General features: G+C 44.3%; 1 protein-coding gene across 2 annotated transcripts; it reads left to right on the top strand.

Annotated features, from left to right (window-relative positions):
- The first annotated feature begins 11,211 nt into the window (after window positions 1-11,211).
- F3 (coagulation factor III, tissue factor) lies at window positions 11,212-23,324 on the top strand. Of its 2 annotated transcripts, XM_032247926.1 has the most exons (6): window positions 11,212-11,519; window positions 12,667-12,778; window positions 16,871-17,070; window positions 19,688-19,866; window positions 20,478-20,637; window positions 22,350-23,324. In XM_032247926.1, the coding sequence occupies exons 1-6, from the start codon at window positions 11,420-11,422 to the stop codon at window positions 22,484-22,486; spliced, it is 888 nt and encodes a 295-aa protein (XP_032103817.1). In that variant the 5' UTR covers window positions 11,212-11,419; the 3' UTR covers window positions 22,487-23,324. The 2 variants fall into 2 exon arrangements, with proteins under 2 accessions (XP_032103817.1, XP_032103818.1); XM_032247927.1 differs by lacking the exon at window positions 20,478-20,637 and having other exon boundaries at window positions 22,350-22,475.
- Window positions 23,325-24,178: the final 854 nt, after the last annotated feature.

Raw genomic sequence — 24,178 nt, 5'->3', positions numbered from 1 at the left:
TGAGAAACCAGAATGGGCATAGAGGTTCTCGAGAGGAACAAGAGCTGACATCTGCTACCGTCCCAGGGACAGGGGCAACACGAAGAAGTGATGCTACCAGATCCCAGGTGAAGGGCTGCCCAGCTGGGTCTAAGAGGGAGGCACAGTCAGCAATGGACATGCTGACCAGCACAGGGCCTGAGGGTGGGGAAAATGCCCGGGCTTCTCTCTTTCTCTTGTCCTCAGGGTTCTGACAGTTCCTTCCAATGACTGAACTTACCCGAAGCCGGAGGGAAAAGGAGCCTGGGAAGTGGACTTCCCTGACATACAGGGCTGGACAGAGGGAGGCCAGTTATGAATCTGAGGGCAAGCAGGTGAATAATAGCACTATGCTGAGATCAGCAATGTAACAGGGAATCGCTTGCAAATATGGCAAGAGTTGGGCGGGGCAGGGAAAGAAGGATTGGAGGTCTTACTGGGGGCCACTGATCAAGGAGGAGTAGGTAATATGCAAGGACTTCCTCTGTTCATCCCTGGAAAAAGTGATGTTCTCCCCAACATATTATCAAATATATTAAAGCATTTTTAGGAAAGTGAGAAAGAGGCTCCTAAAGCTGTGCTAAAATCCAGGAAGCGTAAATTCCAATGCAGTATCAAAGAATAATGAATGCATGTTCAGTTTGCAAAACAGAAGAATTAGTAGCAGCATAGAACTAACTTCTTGTAGTTTTAACTCATTTTAATGAAGCTGTTTGAGAAAAGACAGAGTTTAACAACTGTCTGAAGAGAAGCAGCCAAACCAGAACAGAGTGGGCCCCAGGCTCCAGGATGGCCGTGGGGTGGAAGGCTGAACATCTCAGCCTCCATGCCTCCGGATCCAGAACTGCAGAGGGCACCACTCACGCTGCAGCTGTGTGAGGCCTTTATGTCCCCAGAGTAAGTAACAATCTGTCAGTTCATTCACTCCACAGAAAGTCATTGAACCCCTGCAATGTATCAGGCAGTATTCTAACTAAGCACTACAGAGAACAAAACTGACAAATAATGCGAATACCTCTGCCCCTCTTGTGAGCCAGAGCACTGCAGTCCGCCCCATCTCGAGAGGGAGGGAGGAAGGGGGTGTCAGAAAGAATACTCAACCCTTCCCTCTGTCATTATTCCTAGTTCTGGTAGACATATTTATGGCAGTAAAACATGTAATAAGGACATACCTGCTTTGTTAATGGCCATAGAACTATAAAGAACGATTATATTTTGCCCCAGATTCTAATTTATTTGGTTCAATTCAACAAACATCTATTATGTGCCTATTCCATGCCTGTTACTGGAACTAGAGATGAACATTTTCTTTAAAAACACTCCCTTCCCCTCAACATAGCAGCAATGGCAAATCCAAGCAACTTCAAACTCAGAAATTGCTCCAGGGACCTTCGTGCTTCGTAGGTTTATGCAGAGGGTGAAGAGTGGTTTTCCCCACAAGGGCCACGCAGTGATGGTACTGTTCAGGGCAACGTGAAGCTGATCTGAGCCAGCCTGGGAACCCTCCAGTCAGTACTTCTGAGGGCTGATGTTCAGCAATAGAGAGCCTTTACAGTTTCTCTTCCAACCTCCCAGGAACAGCCAGGCAGACACGAGACAGGCCCCTGAGCCCCATCTGAGCAGAACAGGAAGTTCTTCTGGCTTCTTGGCTGGGGGGCCTCACAGTCCATCTATCCCTCCCCATCTGGAAGGGGGCAGGGAGTTAAAAAAACGTATTTTTTTTACTTCTAAGTCTGATTTTTCTCCTTTTACACTAATGCTTTGCAAAAAGTGCCTAGGTAAGTTGACTAATTCAGTGGTATAACTTACTTTCTGGTTGATTAATAATTAGGAAAAATACATTGGGATAAATTTCTTGTATAGCAAACTTTTCTTTAAAAACGAGTTTATCTGGTTGATAAGGAAAAAGAAGACTCTATGCGTTTTTCTAGATATTCATTTTCTCCTGGCAATACGCTCAGAACTGCATTTCTGGGACGATATTGTTGTATCTTTAGAGTCCAGATATGTTTCTGTTTCATAAGAGAAAACAAGTCATGTCAAACCTGGACATCCTTCATGTAATATCTCTGCTTCCTGGAATACTAAATTTTTAAAGTAAGCGAGGACTTAAGCAGCCAAGTGTCTCAATTTACTCAGCCACAGGATGTTGGGTATCATGTAGCGATTTGTGCAGACCTCTCCATCTGTTTGTGTTTTCAAGAAAGGACTAGGCCTGCTGGAGTCCTGCTGGGACGTTTCCAGCCTCCATCCCCCACCCTCCACCCTCAAGGGGGCTTGCAGCCTGGGGCTCAGCAGGGCTACTGGGAAGCCACCCTTCCACCCCCTCAGGTCTTGTCCTCTTCACCCACCACATCCCAGGGTTTCCTGCTGCCTCACTCTGAGTGAATTTATACAGAAAAAAAAAAAAGTCTGCCTGGATCTGATCCTCAGCATCACTTTGATCATTATGCTAATCTCAAGTTTTTATTCCGTTCAACACCTAAAGGCATCAGCGAAGTTTTAGGCTTTGTCTGCAAGATCAAACACTGTCATTATTGTCATTGGCTTGAGCAACCGAGTCAAAACATTACCTATCAATGAAACAACTGTCCGGAAGGTGAACTTGAGGGCTGGCTCGGTGTGGGGTTTGTCTGACTCTGGTTTCGTTAAGCTGGAGCAGTTTCACAGGTGTGGGAGGGGCAGATCAGCTTAAGGGACTGTGCACAGTGAGTGCTGGGGTGGGGTGCTAACCTGCTGGGTCATGGCCAAGTGCACTCGAGCCAGACAACCTGCTTTGGGCCCCAGCCCTACCACACCCCAGTGTGTGATCTTGAGCAAGTTATGTTAGTCACTTTTAGTCCCAGTTTTCTCAAGGGTCAAATGGGGAAGGTTATGGCACCTGCTTCCCAGGGTTTTCATGAGCAGTAAATTAGAGAGTCCTCGTGCATGGCAAGCACTCAAAATATTCAAGATGTTATCAGTGACTAAACAATAGTACCCTATGCAGACTACTCACCAAATGCTGGCAAAACAATGGTTTATTTGTGAAGTGTTCAGGCAAAGGGAAACCTACTCATGGAGACAGGTGCTTAGGGAAGGTGGGAAGATTAGAAAGTGGATGCTGGGGGAAACCACCAATACTTGGCCATTATCATCAAGAAGGCTTTGAAGAATGGAGAGGTCCCAGGCTGTTAGTTGAAGGGAAAATTCAGTGAGTTTGCCTGGGAGGATATTATTGGTGATAGGAGAATCCCAGAAAATTGCTTTGTGCCTCACTCTCTGACCTGTCCCCTATTAAGTTCTCTCCTCCCCAAAGCTCTTCCCAGAACAGCACATCCCTGCTGAGGACGGGAAGTGATGAATGCTGATGGCAGGTGCAGAGCCTGTCACACAACCTGTTTCCACCCAGGCTTCTCCTTTGGGCATCACCTACCCTGGCCCGGGTGTGTGACTGCCCTATCAGCGTGCCTGATGAGATGACCCAGCCCTGGGAACTGAGGAGTCACTGGGCACCGACTGCACCGCCAGGCCTCAGTAATGACGGACAGTGCTAAGACTGCCATAACCGTAATTACTGCATGTGTCAATGCTGGACTAAAGCAAACAGACCCACAAGCAAAGGGCCCTAAAATCTGAGTTAATTCCAGTGAAAAGAAACAATCGGTCTGATTTTGGTGTTAAACTCTCATGACCGGTTTATATCTGGATATACTGGACGCTTTGAACAAAGACAGTTTAGAAAGTAGGTACACAGAAACTATGAACTACAATTATTAGAAGAAGATAAATGTCAATTAAAACTTTAAAATAAAATTGGAAAAGTAATTATTCAATATGACTGGCATAGATCTGCTATGATAATAAGCTCTGGCCCAAATGTCCAAGTCTTTAAGTAACAAAGCATAAAATATGAGATCCAGACCACAGGTCCCTTGCCCCGTTTTTACAGAGAGTACAGCTAAACCCCCTGGGAAATCAAATAGCTAGACGCATATGGGCAGCTCATGCGTTCACATTTCCTTCCCTTTATGGAAGGAGTGTGTGCCACTTTTCCATGCTTACATTTGATCTTAAGACGTCAGCTATTTCGCATGGCCTCAAACCTCAGTGTGCTTTGCTCCTGGATTAACTGAACCACTTAAACTAAAGGCTTAACTTGTTCCTAATCTTCTCTTTGAAATGCTGACTGGAGAATATTTATTTAGTACCCTGCCCAACAGGTCACAAGCATGTGAGAAAGCCAAGAGCCAGCATGCATCCCTCCTTAGCAACAGAAAAGGCCTGGCTCAGATATCTGGGGATCAGATTTTCAGGAGGCCCATACTGGATACAGCATACAAAAGGCAGAGACCAAAGCAGGGCCAGACATCAGATACTATCAATAAAGTGCTGCGGCTGGAGCTGAAACTGCACTGAAGGAAGCAGTTCTCTTGGGTAATTGAGAGTGGGTGCAGTTCTCTGTGAAGCAGAACGACGGGGTAGCGGCTCTGGCATGCCTGTTGTTATTGTAATTCATCGCGGTATGAGACTGTGAGAAACCACCCTTACCCCACTCAGCTAAAAGGCAGCTGGGACTAAGAATTTACTGGCATTGTTTGATATAATTGGTGTACTATCTCCAGTTACAGCATGATCTTTCTGGCCTATAAAGACACAGTCAAAATGACTTTCTCACATATGGGTACAAAGCTCTCCTTTACCACTCGAGGGATATTCAGAGAGAGCTGGTGAGTATTTGTGGTTCATGCTCATATGATCAATTTCAAACTCCTCTTCATTAGAAAAATAAAATTCTTGACCGGGTGCAGTGGCTCACACCTCTAATCCCAGCACTTTGGGAGGCTGAGGCAGGTGGATCACCTGAGGTCGGGAGTTTGAGACCAGCCTGATCAACATGGAGAAACCCCATCTCTACTAAAAATACATAATTAGCCTGGTGCGGTGGCATGTGCCTGTAATCCCAGCTACTCAGGAGGCTGAGGCAGGAGAATCGCTTGAACCTGGGAGGCGGAGGTTGCAGTAAGCTGAGATCACGCCATTGCACTCCAGCCTGGGCAACAAGAACGAAACTCTGTCTCAACAATAAATAAATAAAAATAATAAAATAAAACAAACTCCTCTCACCTTCCCCAATAACTCTCTAACACACGCACACGCACACAAACACCCTCGTCTCAATCAACTACCATTGCTCCCATGGGTTTTCTTCCTTAATGGCTACTTGTAATGATTATTGTAACCTGGTTGCCAAATGATAAAATGTTTCTGATGGGAAGGAGGAAAAGGGCACAAGGTTATTTTTCCTGGGGTCAGCCTCAGTCATGGGTTCTGCAGACACCGACAGTTTTCTAGGTGACACCCAGGCACTGGTCACCTAACCTGTTCCCAGAGGCAGGCTCTGAGGCTGGTTCCAGGCAACCCTAGATTAGATTTGGGGAAGTGACTGACCATGGAGGAGTCAGGTTGTAGTGGAGACCACCCTACATACCATAGGAGGGAGCTCATCGGCAGAGGCTCTGTGTAGGGCTCTCAAGTAGGAAGAAATCATTGCACAAATAGTCCAGGGAAATAGAAGTTAAATAGGACATTAATTCATAGGTGAGAAAAGGGCTCTGGAATGGCTGATAGATAAGTGGAAGTGATTATGGACTAAACTGACTCATCAGCTCAATTATGCCATAAGCAAGAAGTAGGTCAGAAAGGGCTTTCCTAACATTTATAAGTTGTAATCATGACCCCTATTTGTTAATAAATAATAAGATGCTGGGGAGCGTTTATCTCATGTTGTTGAGGTAAATAATCCGTTTTCAGAAATAGCTTCTTTTTTCCTGTTTTGGAGAGGAAAGCAATCTAGACGTGGAGGAAATCAGTTGGAAACAAAGCAAAAGAAAGATCCCTTTGTTCCTGATTTAGGCCAGGTTTGGCTTAGTTTTCTCTCAGAAAGTCCCCATATTTTGAAGCCAGGAGCTTCAGAGAGGATCAACTTCACCAGGTAGGGAACACAGGAAAAAGGGGCTTGAATCAGTGCAGTGGTTTTCACGGGAAACGTGCATGTGTTAGTGTCACGATTGAGGACAGGCAACATAGCAACATAGGTTGTGGATGTGCACTGTGGAGCTCCACTACTTGTGTTCAAATCCCAGCTCAGCCATTTTCCAGCTGTGCAACTTTGGGCAAGTTACTCAACCTCTCCAGGCTTCTGTTAGCCCATCTGTAAAATATATAGTTCCGGCCAGGGGCGGTGGCTCACGCCTGTAGTCCCAGCACTTTGGGAGGCTGAAGTGGGCGGATCACGAGGTCAAGCAATCGAGACCATCTTGGCCAACATGGTGAAACCCTGTGTCTACTAAAAATACAAAAATTAGCCGGGCGTGGTGGCATGCGACCTGAGGTCCCAGTTACTCGGGAGGCTGAGGCAGGAGAATTGCTTGAACCCAGGAGGTGGAGGTTGCAGTGAACCAAGATCACAAGCTGGTCCACAGAGGAACAGCAGAGAGGAAGAGGAGAGTTTTAGTAGGAAAGGAGGTACTGATACAGAATGTATATTTCAAACCTGTAAGTCATTTTCTGAGTTAAAGATACCTATTTGATGAATTGATCATGACACACCTAAATCTTTTTGCGGGGAGGATAGAATGAAGTTTATAAATAAACAATACTGTTAAGATTGTTTTATATCCAATTCAAATGATGACAGAAAATCATTCAAACCATAAAATCTGGACAGAAGTAGGAATTATGATATATTTAATAGGAAAGGGACTTTTTTGTTTTACTCTGTATATCCAGAGTCTAGCAAAGAACCCAGTATCTGGTGGACATTCAAGCATTGGTTGAATGAATGAATTTCTGTTCATCAAATTTAGCGAATATGTCAGGTATATAGTTACAGAAATGAGAAATTAAGAGATGCGTAAGTAAATGATCCCATATACAAAATTTTAAGTCACATACATACTATATTAATAAGAACATAGGTTAAAGGTTTTCATTTTAAATGACTTTCTGTTACTAAAATAACATCCACAATTCATATTTACGATTTACCTGTTTTGTCACCATTGTATGTAGATAATAAAAATAATCAAAATGAAAGTTGACAGGTAGTTTGATAAGCTTTAAGTTTATACAAATAGATGTCTGCTGAGAATACCAATCCTAGTTTAAGACTTGAATTGGAAGGCTTTTCCTCTAAAGTTACATTTTTCAGAATACTGGTGCTATGTGATAACTCAGTAAAGCTTCCTGTAAGCTATTCTAGACAGTTGATGGAAGTATTTTGAATGACCAGGATAACAGATTTCATTGTATGGTCTTTCAACTATTTAATTTTGGTCTAAATGAACTGTTGGACTAGTAGATCACTATTTTCACAAAATGCATAATCATGACTGCCAATTTTTCCATGACTAACTTTACCCTGCCAGATGTTTCTTAGGTTCTGCTGAGTCACTTTTCTCCCCCCAAGAACTCTGTGTTCCCAGTAACTCCCAGTTCCCTCTGGCCTTTTATCATACTTTGCCTTTTACCTGAATTTTGGGTAAAATGGTTTCATTGCTCTTTTACCATTTCATATGCATATAATAGATTTCTCTGAATTATTCTCAGTTTTACTTGCTATCATATATCGTAACCTATTTCTTTCCTGGGAAACAGACATTTTGAGGAATTTGTTGTAGAAAGTTATTCAGCCTTTGTTTGCAAGAAAAACTATCAACAACCTCATCACATGACGAAGTATATTCTGAATCATCGTGGAATCCAGTCTTATAGAAAAACACTAGCTAAAAGGCCGGGCATGGTGGCTCATGCCTGTAATCCCAGCACTTTGGGAGGCCAAGGCTGGGGGATCACAAAGTCAGGAGTTCGAGACCAGCATAGCCAACATGGTGGAACCCCGTCTCTATTAAAAATACAAATATTAGCCAAGTGTGTGGTGCCGCATGTCTATAATTCCAGCTACTCAGGAGGCTAAAGTAGGAGAATTGCTTGAACCCAGGAGGTGGAGGTTGCAGTGAGCTGGGATTTTGCCATTGCACTCCAGCCTGGGCAATAAGAGCAAGACCCTGTCAAAAGAAAGAAAGAAAAGCAAGAAGGAAGGAAGGAAGGAAGGAAGGAAGGAGGGAAGGAGGGAGGGAGGGAGAGAGAGAAAGATGCTACCTAGTTTCCAAACTTCCTCATCTGGTTTCTGCTTCTCAGCTATCTCTCCTCCTGATGAGATTTTCTGCTGGTGCAGAACTAGTTATCGCTGGTTAGACTGCTAGAGCTTGCTGTCAGGTTGGTGCCTTTCGAGTCATGATGGGTTTGTATTTTCTTACCAGTCTCAGCATTATGAAACACTCACTGCCTGACCCCTAGAAAGAGAGTCTTCAGTGACAGATTTCATCTCTTGAACACCAGTGAAATATTTGGCTGCACACATGGTTTTATAAAGTATTCATTGATTCAAAAGGTATTAAGTGCCTGGTATGTGCTGATAACTGTGCAAAGGGTTGAGAGATGAAAAAACAGACAAAAACCCAATCCAATGGAAAAGATTAACAGATTAACACAAGTGAAAGTAAGTGAAGTTCTCAATGAAATCGAGTTGGTAAAATTGGCAGCAAGTACTATAAAAGTACAGAGGAGGGGGCTGAAACATCTTAATTATTTTCAGACTTCTCATCAACCACATTTCATCACTGGTAATGCAAAGGGAACTCAAACCCTTCTACATGTCTCCATGTCTGTCTATTTCGTGGACTAAACATCAGACTATTTCTGCCTAAGAACAACGAGTTCCCCAAACTGCAAGTATTTTCTACACTTTGTGTGTAGTTTTTGTGCAGTGTTGTACTTTTCTGCATTTTTTTGTACATGTAGAACATTTTTGAGTGCTTATGGATGGATTAATTAATCACTCATTTGATGGATTTGCCACTTAGTCTCACTTTCATTCACTGGGAGTAGGAGAAAGCCTGGTGTTGGAAGGAAAGCCCCTGGAGTAGAAGACCAGATCAGCACTTTGTGGTTAGGCAAGCCAGTTCACTCAGATCAGCTGGCCACAGGTCCCTCATCCATAAAAGAATGTCTGTGAGCTCCTCTCCCACCCTCTGACATCATAAAATCTAATCAGAAAGGGATTGGTCAAGCTAGTGAGATTATTGTTATAATTTAGTAACTTTTTGAATTTCTCAGAGCCTCCAAGATACATCATGTAGCTGGAGAGCTGGTAACTGCTAAGCTTGACTTTACTGACAGGAGTAAAAAAAAAAATTGTGTTAAGGTTAGGGAATAATGTTAACAATCAATTTGTTCTTGTGCAGTAAATATCAACAGTGAAATTTTAGATATGTACTTTTTAATGGTGCCAAACTTCTGTTTGGCACCATTAAAAAGTACACTTGGCACCATTAAAAAGTTGGTCTGGCTGCAGTTAGATCAGTCAAAGAAAACACTTCGAGATGAAATATTATTTACCAAGTTTTCTTCCTCCCTATTCTTGAAAATAGTAAGGCATTTTTTAATCTTGAAGAATGTCATTCCGTATTTACTAAAAAACCTGTGCAAACATCAAAAAAATTATTCTTTGTCCTGACTGACAATTTTAATGGTATACAAATAAATATTCATCTAATTTATCAATATTTAAGGCACACTTTGTATCACAATCCAATGGTAAACATTTTTCTTATCAAATGGCTGATCTTGACGTTGTTTAAAGCCCTATATGATTTCAGAAAAGTCAGTGACTCCAAGTGGAATTGCAACAATTTCTTGGGTCTTGTAACAAACCTGAAGTGTAACTATTTCTCTTTAGCTACCTTCAATCCCAAAGAGAAAGAATCCCATTCCAGGTGTGGCTGAAGATCTCTTAGGGAAAATGACTCAGACTAGAGTCTGCATAAAAAGAGGATTGCATGGCTTAGTTCTGCAAACATAAACTTTGTGGGTTTCAGAGCTGGTAGAGAGCTCAAAGGGGAAACCAGCAAAGGCAACTTTCTACTTCGAGGAAGGAAAGTCTACAAGGGCGAAACCTGGATGTGCTATTTCAATTCAGGCAAAGGGGGAAATTTTTAATTTTGCAGTTTTATTCTGTTAAAACTTAACAGAATTTAAAAAAAAGCTTGGTTCAGCAAGCTTTATGTATATAGCATACACTAAAATGCAAGACTGACTTCCCTGGGAAAACGTGAGAAAGAGAGAGGAAACAAACCATTCTTACACTAAGAGCTCTCCAGTCATGTCTTGCAGGCAATATAGAGTAAAAATAAACCACAGGAGATCCTTTCACAGGGTGGCTTACCATGCCACTCATAGAATAAGAGTTGTTCTCCTGTCTGGCAACTTAACAAGCAAAGACCAGAAGCAGAAGCCAGAAAATAATTTAGAAAAACCAAAGCTTAAAACCAGTGGCAACCAAGTCTGGCTGCATTTTTCAATTTCATTTTTGGTTTCTCTGCATTTGGGTGGAACTCAATCCCACAGATGTCTTCTTCAATATGAGAACCATCCTCTCTGGAACCACGGAGTTGCAGATGTCACGCTGGAATTCTCCCAGAGGCAAACTGCCAGATGTGAGGCTGCTCTACCTCTGGTCGGACCGGGCGGTGCCTGGGCCAACTGACCCTCAGACCTGTGAGCCGAGCCGGTCACATCCGTGGCTGACGCCGGCATTCGCACGCCTTTCTACCGCTAAGGGCCTTTCGAGGTGGGCAGGACAGGTGTTCTTGACCCTCGGGGGGTAGAAGGGGTCGCCGTGTCTGGGAGAGCGCCCTGCTCACCTACACGTTTACTCCGCTGCAGGTCCCGAGCCTCAGCTGCAGGTGGGCAAAGCGCCCGAGCGGAGCCTAGACCCGGTGCTTTCTACTCAATGTAAATGCCGCCGCTCTCACGTCATCACCAAATGTAAGGGAAGAATCTTCCAAGGCGCCCGCCCTTTCTTGCCATAGACCTGCAGCCCACCTAAACTAAACGTCGGAGTCGCGGACCTGGGTGAATTCGGGGGCCTCGGGGGACTGGGTGCCTTGGGGGACCCGGGCTCCCGCCGCACCTGGACCCGCCCGCGCCCCCAGGGCCAGCTCGGCGCGCGGCGGCGCGGTTGAATCACGGGGGTGAGTCACCCTTTGCAGGGTCCCGGAGTTTCCTACCGGGAGGAGGCGGGGCAGGGGTGTGGACTCGCCGGGGGCCGCCCACCGCGACGCCGGCTAACCCGGGCCGGGGGCGGGGAGTCCGGAGGAGCGGCGGGGGCGGGGGCCAGCAGAGGCGCGGGAGACCGCGCGGCCGGCCCTTTATAGCGCGCGGGGCACCGGCTCCCCCAGACTCCGGGCTCCCCGCGCCCCCTCGCACTTCCTCTGGCCGGCCCAGGGCGCCTGCAGCCAACCTCCCCAGCCTCCGGGGCGCCACGAAACCCGCTCGATCTCGCCGCCAGCTCGTGGACATGGCGATCCCTGCCTGGCCCCCAGTCCCGCGCCCCGAGACCGCTGTTGCTCGGACGCTACTGCTCGGCTGGGTCTTCGCCCAGGTGGCCGGCGCTACAGGTGAGTGGCACTCGTCCCTGGAAACCCGGGGCGCGCCGCTCGCGGGAGGGAGGCCACGGTCCTGGTTGGCAGCGGGCTCGCCCTGGTTTCCCGGGGCGCCCTTGTTGCTCCCCGCGCCTCCGGGACTCGGCTGCGCTCATCCAGCCGGGCTTGAATGAACCCAGTCCCGTGGGCGCCGGCGGGAGTTGCTGGGAGGGACTTGGGGCCCCAGACCCCGCTGCCCTTTCTGCTAGAGAGGTTTGCCTGGGGCGTTCATTGTTGTTGTATAAGCGGACTTTTGGCTCCTGCGTTAACACTGGGGAAAAGGGCTTCCCAGTGAGTTGCTACCACCTTCCATGTGATGCGGCGTGTTGGCGTGCACGGGTTTGGATATTATCTTTCATTATTTGTGCATCTTCCCTTAATAAAGAGCGACCCTGGTCTGTTCCTGTCCACTTTTGTTCTAGATTTGAGTAGAGGAAATCCGAAAGGGCTGGATTGCTGCTTGGATTGGAGCAGGTACAACTTTGTCCATGCCCCGCATTTCTATGCGGGTTACGGGACTGCGTTGGAACTGCGACCTGCTTCGTACTGACAAAGCAGACCTTCATAATACATTATCCTGACCCAGTGCATCCGGCGGCGTGCCAGGCCACGCGTCAACATGGGTCTCTGTGGAAGTTCAGTATAGAGACATTTCAGATAAAAATGGAAAAAGTGAAGTTTGGCTTTTTTTTTCATTTGTATGCAGTCCTAACTCTTGTCACACCTGTGGGATTCACCTTTTTTCTGTAACTTATTGAAGACCTTTCCTGGTGGGTTGAACCTGACTTCCTGAGCTGAGTCCTGGACTGGCACATTGATGGCTCTGGGCTCTTCATGGTCAAGTTGTAGACAGGGCTTTCCCCATGAATAATTTCAAACGAAAATGTCAATATCCTTGCCGGTGTCCTGGGATTCACAAGGTGAATCTTGTCATGAAGAAATTCTAGGTCTAGAAAAAATTTGAAGATTCTTTTTCTCTTGATAATTCACTAATGAAGGTTTTGTGGTTGAAAAATAAAAAGTGAGGTTTTTGGTGATGCCAGGTGGAAAGGTGTTTTATACATCAACACAGTCGTGTGCTGAGAAGTGCATGTAGTAATAGCTGTTTCACTGTTGTTTAAAGGCACTACAGATACTGTGGCAGCATATAATTTAACTTGGAAATCAACTAATTTCAAGACAATTTTGGAGTGGCAACCCAAACCCATCAATCATGTCTACACTGTTCAGATCAGGTAAGCTAGGTACAAAAAAAAAAATTAAGTTTTTGATGTTTCTACTCTCCTGTGCTGAACACGAATGTCTTTAAAGCTATTTACTGGATGAAATTATTTAACAGATGACAAAGAAGAAGGGATTCATGGCAGTTTGCTGGCTGGTGTCATACTCTGTCAAGCCTGCAACATTTCCAGACCTTAAACTGAGTGGACATTTTAATTGTTTTTGGAAATGATGGGAAAGTTCCTAAGTGGAGTATAAACTGTGGAGAGGTGAACCTTCTTGAGTAGGCACTGAAGTGTGCTTCGGGTCATGATAGATTAGTTAAATCTCATCTCAACACTGATGTCTTTTTCTGCTACTGTCTAGACTGTGAGCCATGTCTATCTAACACCTTAGGGAAGAGGTGGGGAGGAATTCCAGTGTATACATTGCCCTTAAGCAGGGTTTGATTCATTCATCTTTGGACTCTGTGAATCAAAATTTGGCAGCATACATGATCTCAATGGAGGAGGCCAAATGGGTGACTCACTGAGCCTGGCAGAACAGAAATACTCTGCTGTCTGCACCCTCCTGGTCTGGGGTGGCTCTGCTTCTTGGTGCCTCAACTCTGATTGGCAGCTGTCCCCAAGAGCTGATAATTCAGCATATTCAATCTAAAGGTTGTGTCTTTTTTGGTGGTTTTCACCATATTCTTGGCAAGTTTTTGGTTTTTGAAATGTTCTAGGAGGCTTGGCAGAGATCTTATGAAATAGAGAATAGCTGCCGTGGAAATTATTTTAATGCTAATTATATAAATGTACAAAAGTCGCACAGCTAAAATTAAAGGTATTTTGCGGTTTTGTTTTGTTTTAGCTTGTGCCAAGCCCTTTGCAGCATTGGGAATGTAACTTCTAGGTATGCGATGGATCTTTTAAGTGAATGTTCTTATTTTTCAAAATGAACTTCATGATAACAGTTGCCAAACCAGAAGGAAGAACTTGCGTTCATACGTGCCTGCATGTGTGGATATGTATAGAGAGAAAGGGGGAGAGAGAACGATGAAGGAATTTCATAACCTGAAATAACGATTACAATTATGGTTAAACTTGTCAATTCAGATTTCACCAATTCAGAATTAATAAGTACTTTCTCTGATACAGGCCTGAAGTTTACCTTAGTAAACACTTTCCTTCTAGATGATAAAAATTAGATTTTGGGAGGAATGCTTACCTCCTAAATATAGTCAGTCTAATATTTGAGGGACACGTGGGATTATATTTATGATTCACCTGCTTTTTAAACATAAGCCTCTGTTAACTGTAAGTTCTTGAAGTTTATAAGGCTGCTTTTTGTTTTTTTAAATGGGCACAGCTCCTGATCTGTAAACATCAGAGCGCAGGGCTATGGCTTGGGGGATGCTGACCAACTCAGGGTGGTCGTGTGGACTAGACAGTCTCTTGCTGTTGTGTTGGAAGGCCTGGGAGCTTTTTCATCAGCCTCTGCCTGAGATCTGCACACTTCTCCTGCCCACCCCAGGAATAAATGAGATTCCTGGTTAAAAAGGCCCAGAGCAGTCATTTTACAGATGTTGCTCTGGGAAGTGAGGGATTTATTCATGACTACACTGATGGTGAGTGCCCATGCCAGGTCTGGAACCAAGAACTCCCCTGTACCTGCACACCACCCCTCAGGTGGCTCTGGCACAGCTGATGGGAGGCCCCAAAGCAGGGAGGAAGAAGGAAAGCCTTGCCCACTGCATCTCCTCACCGGGCCTTCCTCCCTGCTTGTTTTCCTTCCCTACAGTTAGCATCGGAAGCAGCTGCCCCTCCTCTGTCCCCACTGCTCTCACTGCTGCAGCCTGGCTCCAGCTGCAGGACACTGTTGTGGTGCAGAAGCCCCTCTTGGAGCTCCAACTGCATTTTTCACCTTTGCTAGCAGTTTTCCTTGGTGGTTGGGAAATGTTCGTGGCTTAAGCCTTAGCACAGGCCATCACCTGTAATATTTATTCCGTGGAAATGTTCTGAACTCTAAAGCTGAATTTATGGCACTTCTGGAAAACAACCTGCAACCAAATTAGTGACTGTCTTCTGTTGGAATTTTTTAGTTAACTCAAAATTGCAAATCAGAGGGTTTGCATTGTCTGGAGGAACCTTGGAGGCATTTAAAGTGTTAATGCTCTTAATGACATTCAGAGGGATTTTCTACAGAATTGTCGCTTCCTTACCTGTTTATACAGTTTTACTAGTTACCATGTTACTGTATATATCCTTGTGCTGTATATATCCTTGCTGTAGAGTATGTGGTCCCTGCTGTGAGCTGGGAGGAACCAAATACTGTGTCTCTGTGGTACATAGAAAGCCGTAGGAAACTTTCTCATGTTACCTGAACAACTATTTGCTATAGTGATAAAAAGAAAACAGCATAGTCTCATTTGCTTTTGCTTTTTGAAATGGAAATAATATAATAAAACACATTTTGGTCATTCTGGACCAAAATAGCCTCTCTTACCACATAAAGTTAAATAAATAGAAACCAAAAATATTTCAATATCAATCTCAGTTTGTGCACTTTAAGATAAAGGATGTTCTTACCCATATCCATTTTGGCCTGGTTCCTTAGTTCAGATTTTGAAAGAAAATATATTTATGGCTTTTATGTGTGAATTTAGACAATGGACCCCATATGGTGCCTGATTTTCCCTGAGATGACATAAGTGCAAACGATTGCATAGTCAGTGAAACCCTACAGCCCTGCTGCTTGATGGGGTGCACGAGGGCATGCACCCCTCATACCAGGCAGACTGTGTTCATATGAAAAGCATCATGAGTAACTCATGCTGGGGGACAGGGGAGGGAGAGGCGGATGCTCAGCCGGGAGATCTGAAGATTCCTGGAGCAGGTGGAGTTGGAACCTGACCTTGGACACTGGGTCTGACTCTGGCAGTCAATGATGCCAAAGGGAAGAGCAGCATGACTGTCACTTTCCATGGGGCAGAAATGTGTGAATCAAATTGCGGTGACACTTAACCTACTTATTATTTTGGTCATTTAGAAGAATTTCATTTTCAGTAGAAGCCTTTTAAATCCTTTTCCCTTCAATGATGTCTTACAAAAGAACGATCTGTCGTTAGCTTTTTAGTCTCAGACTTTATTAGACAGACACTACCTGTATTGTTATTCTGTAATCTTTGTTCGGATGGATTCACATCTTGCAAAAGCAGGGAGGCATGTAGTGTAATGGGCAAACAGACCCAGCCACTCAGGTATGTGACCTCGTGCAAGTTGCTTAGTGTCTGTGAGCTTCAGTGTCCTCATGGATGAAAAAGATCCAGTACCTTCTTGGAAGGATTATTTCAAATGAAGTAACATGCGTAAAGGGTCCAGTCGAGTACCTGGCATATAGAGGAGTCAATGGCTGATGAATAATAGCGTTAATAGTGGTCATGAGAGAATACAGGTATAACATGTTATTATGTAGGTTCACTAAATAGACTCTATGCTGCATAGAATACAGAACCTGATATAACATGATATAATAAGTAGACTATAGTAAACAATCTCACTTTGTCTTCGTTGTCTCATCTTGATGGAAAACTGCTCTTTTTCCCCTGGAACCATGACAGAGTGTCTACATTCTAAGAAAGATATTTAACAAAATGGTTGGGAGTACAGACCCAGGAGTCAAATAGCTGTCTGGTTCAAAATCCAGCTGTGTGATTTTGAGCTAGTCACCCAGTCTCACTTTGTCTTGGTTGCCTTACCTGTAAAAACAGGGCAAATTACAGAGCCGTCCCCTATGAGGACTCAACATGCATCTGAAGATCTGAAGTGCTCAGTGTTGCCAGATATGATGGCTCACACCTGGAATTTCAGCACTTTGGGAGGCCGAAGCAGGAGGATCACTTGAGGCCAGGAGTCTGAGACCAGCTTGGGCAACATAGCAAGACCCCATCTCTACAAAACAATGTTTTACAAAACGCAAAGTGCTCAGCACAGTAACTGCATCATTAGGGTTGATTGTAGAGCTCCCAATGTTAGCACAGAACAGCACAGCCAGGAAGCAGCCTATTGTGTTGGGTGTAAATTGTAACATTCCACTTATTTTTCTTTCTTCTTTTCTTTCTTTAGCACTAAGTCAGGAGACTGGAAAAACAAATGCTTTCACATAACAGACACAGAGTGTGACCTCACTGACGAGATAGTGAAGGACGTGAACCAGACGTACTTGGCGCGGGTCCTCTCCTACCCGGCAGGGAATGTGGGTAGCGCCGGTTCTGCCGGGGAGCCTCTGTTTGTGAACTCCCCAGAGTTCACACCTTACCTGGATAGTAAGTGGCTTGGGCTGTGATGCCTTTTATTCTTGTTGTAAACATCTGAATGTTCTTGTGATCCTGTGCCTTTAGGGGCTACTCAATAAAAAATATTTATTCTTTCTTGGAAGCTGGTTAAGTACCACAGCCCTCTTCACACATTCCAGATGTGGTAGGAGAGTCACAGAATGTGAACTTTGGAGCTGATGACAGTGTCATCAAGTAACTTTCTTTCCTAGTCTGTCCTCAGACCTTATTACTGTCCTCAGTGAGCAGCTGAATATGTGCTGGGAGAGGGCAGGGCAGGGAAGAGGTAAGGACAGGACATCCACCAAGGCTGGGCTTTCAGCCTTTCCCTACATGTATCATATATCCTGATTTTTCTGTCCCATTATCAGACCAAAAATCCCATTTGAGGATTTTTCCCAAATCGATGGAGAAAGTCCATGGTTTCCCTCTGAGCCCAGTCACCTCATCATCCTGACGGTTTCCAAGCAGTTGGCCATGATTCGAGTTCCGCGACACGCCGGCACCTGCCCGGCCATCTGCCTGTGGCCCTCGTTCTGGTCTTGGAAAGGTGGAATACGTTCCTCCTCAGCCTTTGCCTCCATGAGCTGACCCTAGGAGCCAGTAAGAAAATGCAGATAATTCCTGTCAAGTAGAAGATTTAAATTCTTTCGCCAGGACTGTGGCTCTGAGCTGGGCATTTTACCTGAACGCGTGCAGCACATGGAGCGCAGTGAAATTAGCTTCTCTTGGAAGGTCAGCTGGATAGAAGGAAGGCGTTGTGTTAGGGGGTTTTCTGTGTTTACTCCCGGCCGGCCCAGTGAGAGAACAGTTGTTGAAGTTAGGAATGGTGACGAGAAGGGGTGGATGGACAACTAACCAACCATCCTCCTCTGCTATCTATGAAATCGGGGGCGTGACCCCAGGTGAATGTGGCTGCCTTCCCAGAGCCCCCATTTGCAAGACCCTCCAGACCCCCAGGGTGCTTCTGCCCGTGTCTGTTGTGGCCCCAGGCAGAACGCAGCTGTGTCAGCGACCCCTCTGGTGACTGCGGCATGGTTGACATTCATGTCCCCCCTAGTTTATGGCATCCTCGTGATTCTCTTTTATATTAATAGTTCTTGAGTTTTTTTGTAAGCTACTTCAAATCCCTCTTTGGTGCAAGACAGGAAATATTTTATGTTTATTTCGCATGTGCACACGTATTTGGCCTGTGCATTGATGTCCGTTTACTGTCATTTAACCAAAGCACATGGGATAATTGAGCCATTGCAGAGACCCCGTAGTTAAATCCAGTTTTTCAAGGTACCAAGGACATTTCCTGGGCTTTTTCACAGCCCTACATGTTTTCGAACCTAAAATACAGTTTATGCTACCACCCTGTCCAATATAGCGGCCACTAGCCACATGTGGCTGTTGACCACTTGACCTATGACTAATGCTGTAAGTAGAAAGTACGCACTGGAACTCAAAAAGTGTAGAAATTTTTTTATATTGATTACATGTTAAAATGATTATATTGCAGATATATGCAGTTGACTTAAGCATTGCATGGCTGAGAGTCACTGACTCCCTGTGTAATCGAAAATTTGAGTATAAGTTTCAGCTCCCCAAAAACTTAACTACTAATAGCCTACCTATGAATTGACTGTTGACTGGAGCCTTACCAATAAGATAAAGTTAATTAACACACATTTTGTATGTTACATGTATTATATACTACATTCTTACAATAAAGTAAGCTAGAGGGAAGAAAATGTTATTAAGATAATTATAAGGAAGAGAGGCTGGGCATGGTGGCTCACGCCTATAATCCCAGCACTTTGGGACGCTAAGGTGGGTGGATCACTTGAGGTCAGAAGTTCAAGACCAGCCTGGCCAACATGGTGAAACTCCATCTCTACTAAAAATACAAAAATTAGTCATGCGTAGTGGTGGGTGCCTGTAATCCCAGCTACTTGAGAGGCTAAGGGAGGAGAATCATTTCAACCCAGGTGGTGGAGGTTGCAGTGAGCCGAGATCGCGCCACTGTACTCCAGCCTGGGTGACAGAGTGAGACTCTGTCTCAAAAAAAAGAAAATTATAGGGAAGAGAAAATGTATTTACTATTAATTAAGTGGAAGTGGATTATCATAAAGGTTTCATCCTCATAATCTTCCTGTTGAGTAGGCTTAGGAGGAGGAGGAGGAGGAAGAGCAGGGGCTAGGCAGGAGGTGGAAGGGGTGGAGGATGTAGAGGGAGGCAGGCACACTTGGTGTAACTTTTATTGAAAAAAATTTGCACGTAAGTGGATCCACAGAGTTCAAACCCATGTTATTCAGGAGTCAACTGTCTTTGGTTAAATAAAATGTATTAAAATTCATTTCACCTGTTCCTTTTTACTTTTTCTAATGTGACTACCAGAAAATTTAAAATGACATCTGAGGCTCCGCTGTCTTCCTTTTGGGCAGCATTGCCACAGAATGTCTTAGGATTCAGCTCTCGGCCGCCACACCTGGCTTTCTCAGGGAGCTGGTTCTATGCAGATGTTTTATGTGAGAGATAATTAAGTTGTCAATTGTGAGAACGAAACAGGATTTAACTGTGCAGAATTCTTTGGTTCCAACCGAGCTCATTTCCTTTGTTTCAGCAAACCTCGGACAGCCAACAATTAAGAGTTTTGAACAAGTCCGGACAAAACTGAATGTGACAGTGCAAGATGCGCGGACTTTAGTCAGAATAAATGACACATTCCTAAGCCTCCGGGATATTTTTGGCAAGGACTTAATTTATACACTTTATTACTGGAGAGCTTCAAGTACAGGAAAGGTAAGCATTTTTAAATTTGTTTTTATGACCTGTTTTAAATTGTGGATACTTGGGTTTTACAGCTCATTTCTTCCCCAATTCAAAAATAGCAGAACAGTGTTGTTGAGAAGATGGTGGAGTAGAAGCAGGGGTCGCCCGCTGTGGGGAGGGGTGGACGACAGGCCCTGGTCCTACCTGTGACCCTGCACTGCATGTGACTCTGGGCAGGGCCCCCTCGGAAACCCAGGTTCCTCAGCCAACGGGCTGGATCAGATCTTCTCTAAAGGTCCTGCCACGCTCACATTTCTCCCTCTATTGAGGATCCCAGGGACAATCATTTTGGTTTTGGTTCAATGCGTAATACTTCCTTCCTTTTTCTTTTACTGTAAATATCTTCTAAAGGGGCTAAATAGGGTTCAGTATGCCTAAACTGAATCTTTTCAGTCTTGGAAAAGGCATTTTTAGCAGTGATCAGGGGAAACTGATTAGCGAAGTTACTTCTAATCCTTCACGTGTCAGCTATGTTTGTGTAGGCTTTGCTTAGAACCTAGGTTTTTACTCTGCAGTGACTTAGTAAAGGAGAAAGAATTCACTCTGAGCCCAGATGAATTAAGAACTCTATCTTTTTACAGAAAACGGCCAAAACAAACACTAATGCGTTTTCAATTGATGTGGATAAAGGAGAAAACTACTGTTTCAATGTTCAAGCAGTGATTCCATCCCGAAAAGCTAACCAGAAGAGTGTAGAGAGCACCATTGAGTGTACCAGCCGTGAGAAAGTGGATTTCAGAGGTGAGTGGCTCTGCCGGCCATTTGCCTGGGAGTATGTGTGCCCTGGGGGCAGGGGGCTGGGGCGGGGTAGCTCCACCCTCAGGGCTGGGATATACTTCCTTGGTTAAATATTCAGGAAGAAAAACTGCCTTGAGGTTTTTGTTGTTGGATTGGTTTGGTTTTGCTTTTGCTTTTGGTACTGTTAAGATTTTGGACATTTAGCACTGTTTCTATGTTGTTTGTGTCCTTGTATTAGTAAGTGTTTTCTTGAGCACCTACCATGTGCTAAGCCCTCTGTTGAGCACTGGATCCACAAACTATGTGTAGGATTTGGCATCAAGTCACAGATTTCCCTGGGCATATTTTCATGCTTAAATTCTAATTCTGGGGGTGGTTTCTGGGCCAGCTATGGCAGGACCCAGTAGACATTTGTGAGTACCCACTGTGGGCTGTCACCACAGAGGCTATGGAGTCTAACCTGTCAAGGGAAGGGATTGAGTATATCAAATATCCCCACATGCATGCCTGTGTGTATATGGTTGACACATGTGTACATGCATGTGCATACGTTGGGAGCTCAGACACATTGTGTGAGGAACAGTCCCTAACCAGAAGTGCTGTGGGCATTCAGACTCATGCATGAGGCTGCAAGCCTGTGAGTCTCACTCCATGCCTTACAGGGAAAGTATTCTGAATACTTTCAGTGAGGAAGAGTCAGGGGATATAAACGATGGCTTGTGCCGGTGTGGTGGTTCACACCTGTAGTTCCAGCACTTTGGGAGGCCCAAGCGGGCAAATCACCTGAGGTCAGGAGTTCAGGACCAGCCTGGGCAACATGGTAAAATCACATCTCTACTAAAAATACAAAAAGTAGCTGGGCATGGTTGTATGTGTGTGTAGTCCCAGCTAGTCGGGAGGTTGAGACAGGAGAATTGCTTGAACCTGGGATGCGGAGGCTGCAGTGAGCTAAGATCGCGCCACTGGACTCCAGCCTGGGCGACAGAGTGAGACTCCATCTCAAAAAAAAAGAAATGTTGGCTTAGCTCCATGTGAAGATGAGATTTGAACATTTTAAAACACTTTAAATAAACTATTCTCTCCTCTTTATTGCCACTGACAGGAGAGGTTTCTCTTTACCTCTGGTCCTGCACCCCTCTCAGCCCTCCTACCCACAGCCTTTCATCATCATCTGAAAGCCCAGCTCTCATTCCACTGCCCCTCCTTTTGTGCACACACTTCTCTGCTTTCCTGGCCCTCTCTGTTTGCTAAAATGTGTCCTTGGAGAGGCATTTCAAATGCCACTTCCACCAGGAAGCCTTCCTACTGCACCAACTAGTTGCTATTTCTTCTTCACCTGAATCCTGGTAGCACTTTGGCTCTCCCATTTTGTACTCAGGGTTCATCTTCTACTATAATTGCCATCAATCTCAGCATCATTTTTAGGCACTTCTTCCCAGCGTTGTTCTTACCTCCAACTACATATCTTTTCTGGACTGCGCATTATTCAGTTTGTTAAATACCCATTAAATGTGATTAGCCATTGCCAATTACTCTGAAACATTCAGGGTTTAACAAATTCTTTCCTAATCTAAGTGTGGTAGAAAGAGTGGAAGAAAGAAATTTCAAATTGCACAAAAATAGGACGGTGTAATTTGGGGCTATGTCCTCAATTTTGCCTACTGATAAATGGGATTTGAGCTCTCCAAGTTGACTGGATGCCTTTTATTTTTCAGAAATGTTCTTTATCATTGGAGCTGTGGTATTTGTGGTCATCATCCTTGTCATCATCCTGGCCGTATCTCTACACAAGTGCAGAAAGGCAAGAGTGGGGCAGGGCTGGAAGGAGAACTCTCCACTGAATGTTGCATAAAGGAAGCAGCGTTGGCGCCACTGCGAAGGCTTTACTGCACTGTGACTGAGAACTTTTAAGAGAATAGAATACATGGAAACACAGATGAGTATTTCAGAGCAGGAAGACCCTGGAATTCAAAAAAAGCTCTTGATATGACCTGTCATTACCATTAGCATTCTGGTTTTGCCATCAGCATTAGCCACTTTGAAATGTAACAAACGGTACTACAACCAATTCCAAGTTTTAATTTTTAACACTATGGCACCTTTTGCACATATACTTTAGATTATATAGTCCGCACTCAAGGAGAAACCATGTCATACAAGCAAAAACGAATGACCAAATGCCTTAAAAAAATCCTGCGTGGACTTTTTGAAAAGCTGTTGAGAGGCTGACTTCAATTCATGTAGGAAAGTAAAATGGAAATTGGGTGAATTTCTGGGACTTTTCTAACATATATATGTCTGTAATATGGTGTTTAGGTTCTTCTTTTTTTCAGGAGTATATCTGGAAATTCAAAACAATGGGCAAACTTTTGTATGAATGTGTTACGTATGGGAGACATCAGTGGTTTGGGCACCTCCCTCATGTGCTTTCCAGTGTGCACTTTAACTGACTTAAGTGGTATTAAACCTTTGAGAGCTAACTATATTTTTATAAGACTACTGTACAAACTACAGAGTTTATGATTTAAGGTACTTAAAGCTTCTATGGTTGACATTGTATATATAATTTTTAAAAAACATTTTGTATGTGGGGATTTTCTATTTATGTAGGTAATATTGTTCTATTTGTATATATTGAGATAATTTATTTAATATACTTTTATATAAATAAAGGTGACGGAATTGTTACTGTTGTAATTATTCTATCTTCCATGTATGATTTATGTATGATTTGGTGTTTACATTAGCTCGACTACAGTAACAAATGACTGTAAAATTGTCAGTGGCTTTGAACAACACATCTTTTTCACTTATAATACATTCTGGTGACTGTAGGTTGACTGTACCTCTTCTCAATGTCTTCTTATTCTAGCATGCAAACCTATGGAGAAGTCCTTAATCAGATGAAGGCAGAGGAAAAAACACAAAACTGGTAGAAACAGGCAACCACAGCTTCAGGCTTTAAGCCCGTCTCCTACACTCCTGCTCTGTACGGGCCCACTGCCACTTCTGTCCTCATGCCACTGCCCCAAGCAAGTGACCAAGCCTGACAATATTCTGCCTACCAGAGTCACCACACAAGACACATGACAGGGGATAGGGATGTCATCTTACAGCGAAGGGAAAAGAGTGCACCCTACTGCAGTCTTGGAGAGATTTCTTCCCATTGGCAGTAGTTTGACTATTTGGAGATGAAAAAACAAACATTCTTGGGATGATTGTATTGAAAGAAAATCAGGTAAAAGAACAATATAAGATAGGGAGAGATATACGTGGATCTCGAGTCAATTAAAAGCAAGCTAGACTGAGCTTTTGGAAGGCAGGGACTGGGCCTAGCGCATGGTTTATAGCTCTTCGGGGTGACTGCACAGTGGACTCAGTCATGGCTGAGTTGAGTTGACTTTATTATCTCTAGAATGTAGTTCTCCATTCAATGCAAAACAGTCTTATTCTCTCAACTATAGTAAAAAAGGATTCTAACAAGGGATGAAAATGAGGTTCTTGGCACCTATGGGGCCACAAAACTGCTTCTGCTTCCCACGGT

Source organism: Sapajus apella, unplaced genomic scaffold, assembly GCF_009761245.1.
Source record: "Sapajus apella isolate SASKATOON/1434 unplaced genomic scaffold, GSC_monkey_1.0 scaffold64, whole genome shotgun sequence".
Lineage (NCBI taxonomy): Eukaryota > Metazoa > Chordata > Mammalia > Primates > Cebidae > Sapajus > Sapajus apella.
Note: the sequence above shows the minus strand (reverse complement) of the source record. Positions and strands in the feature narration are given on the sequence as shown.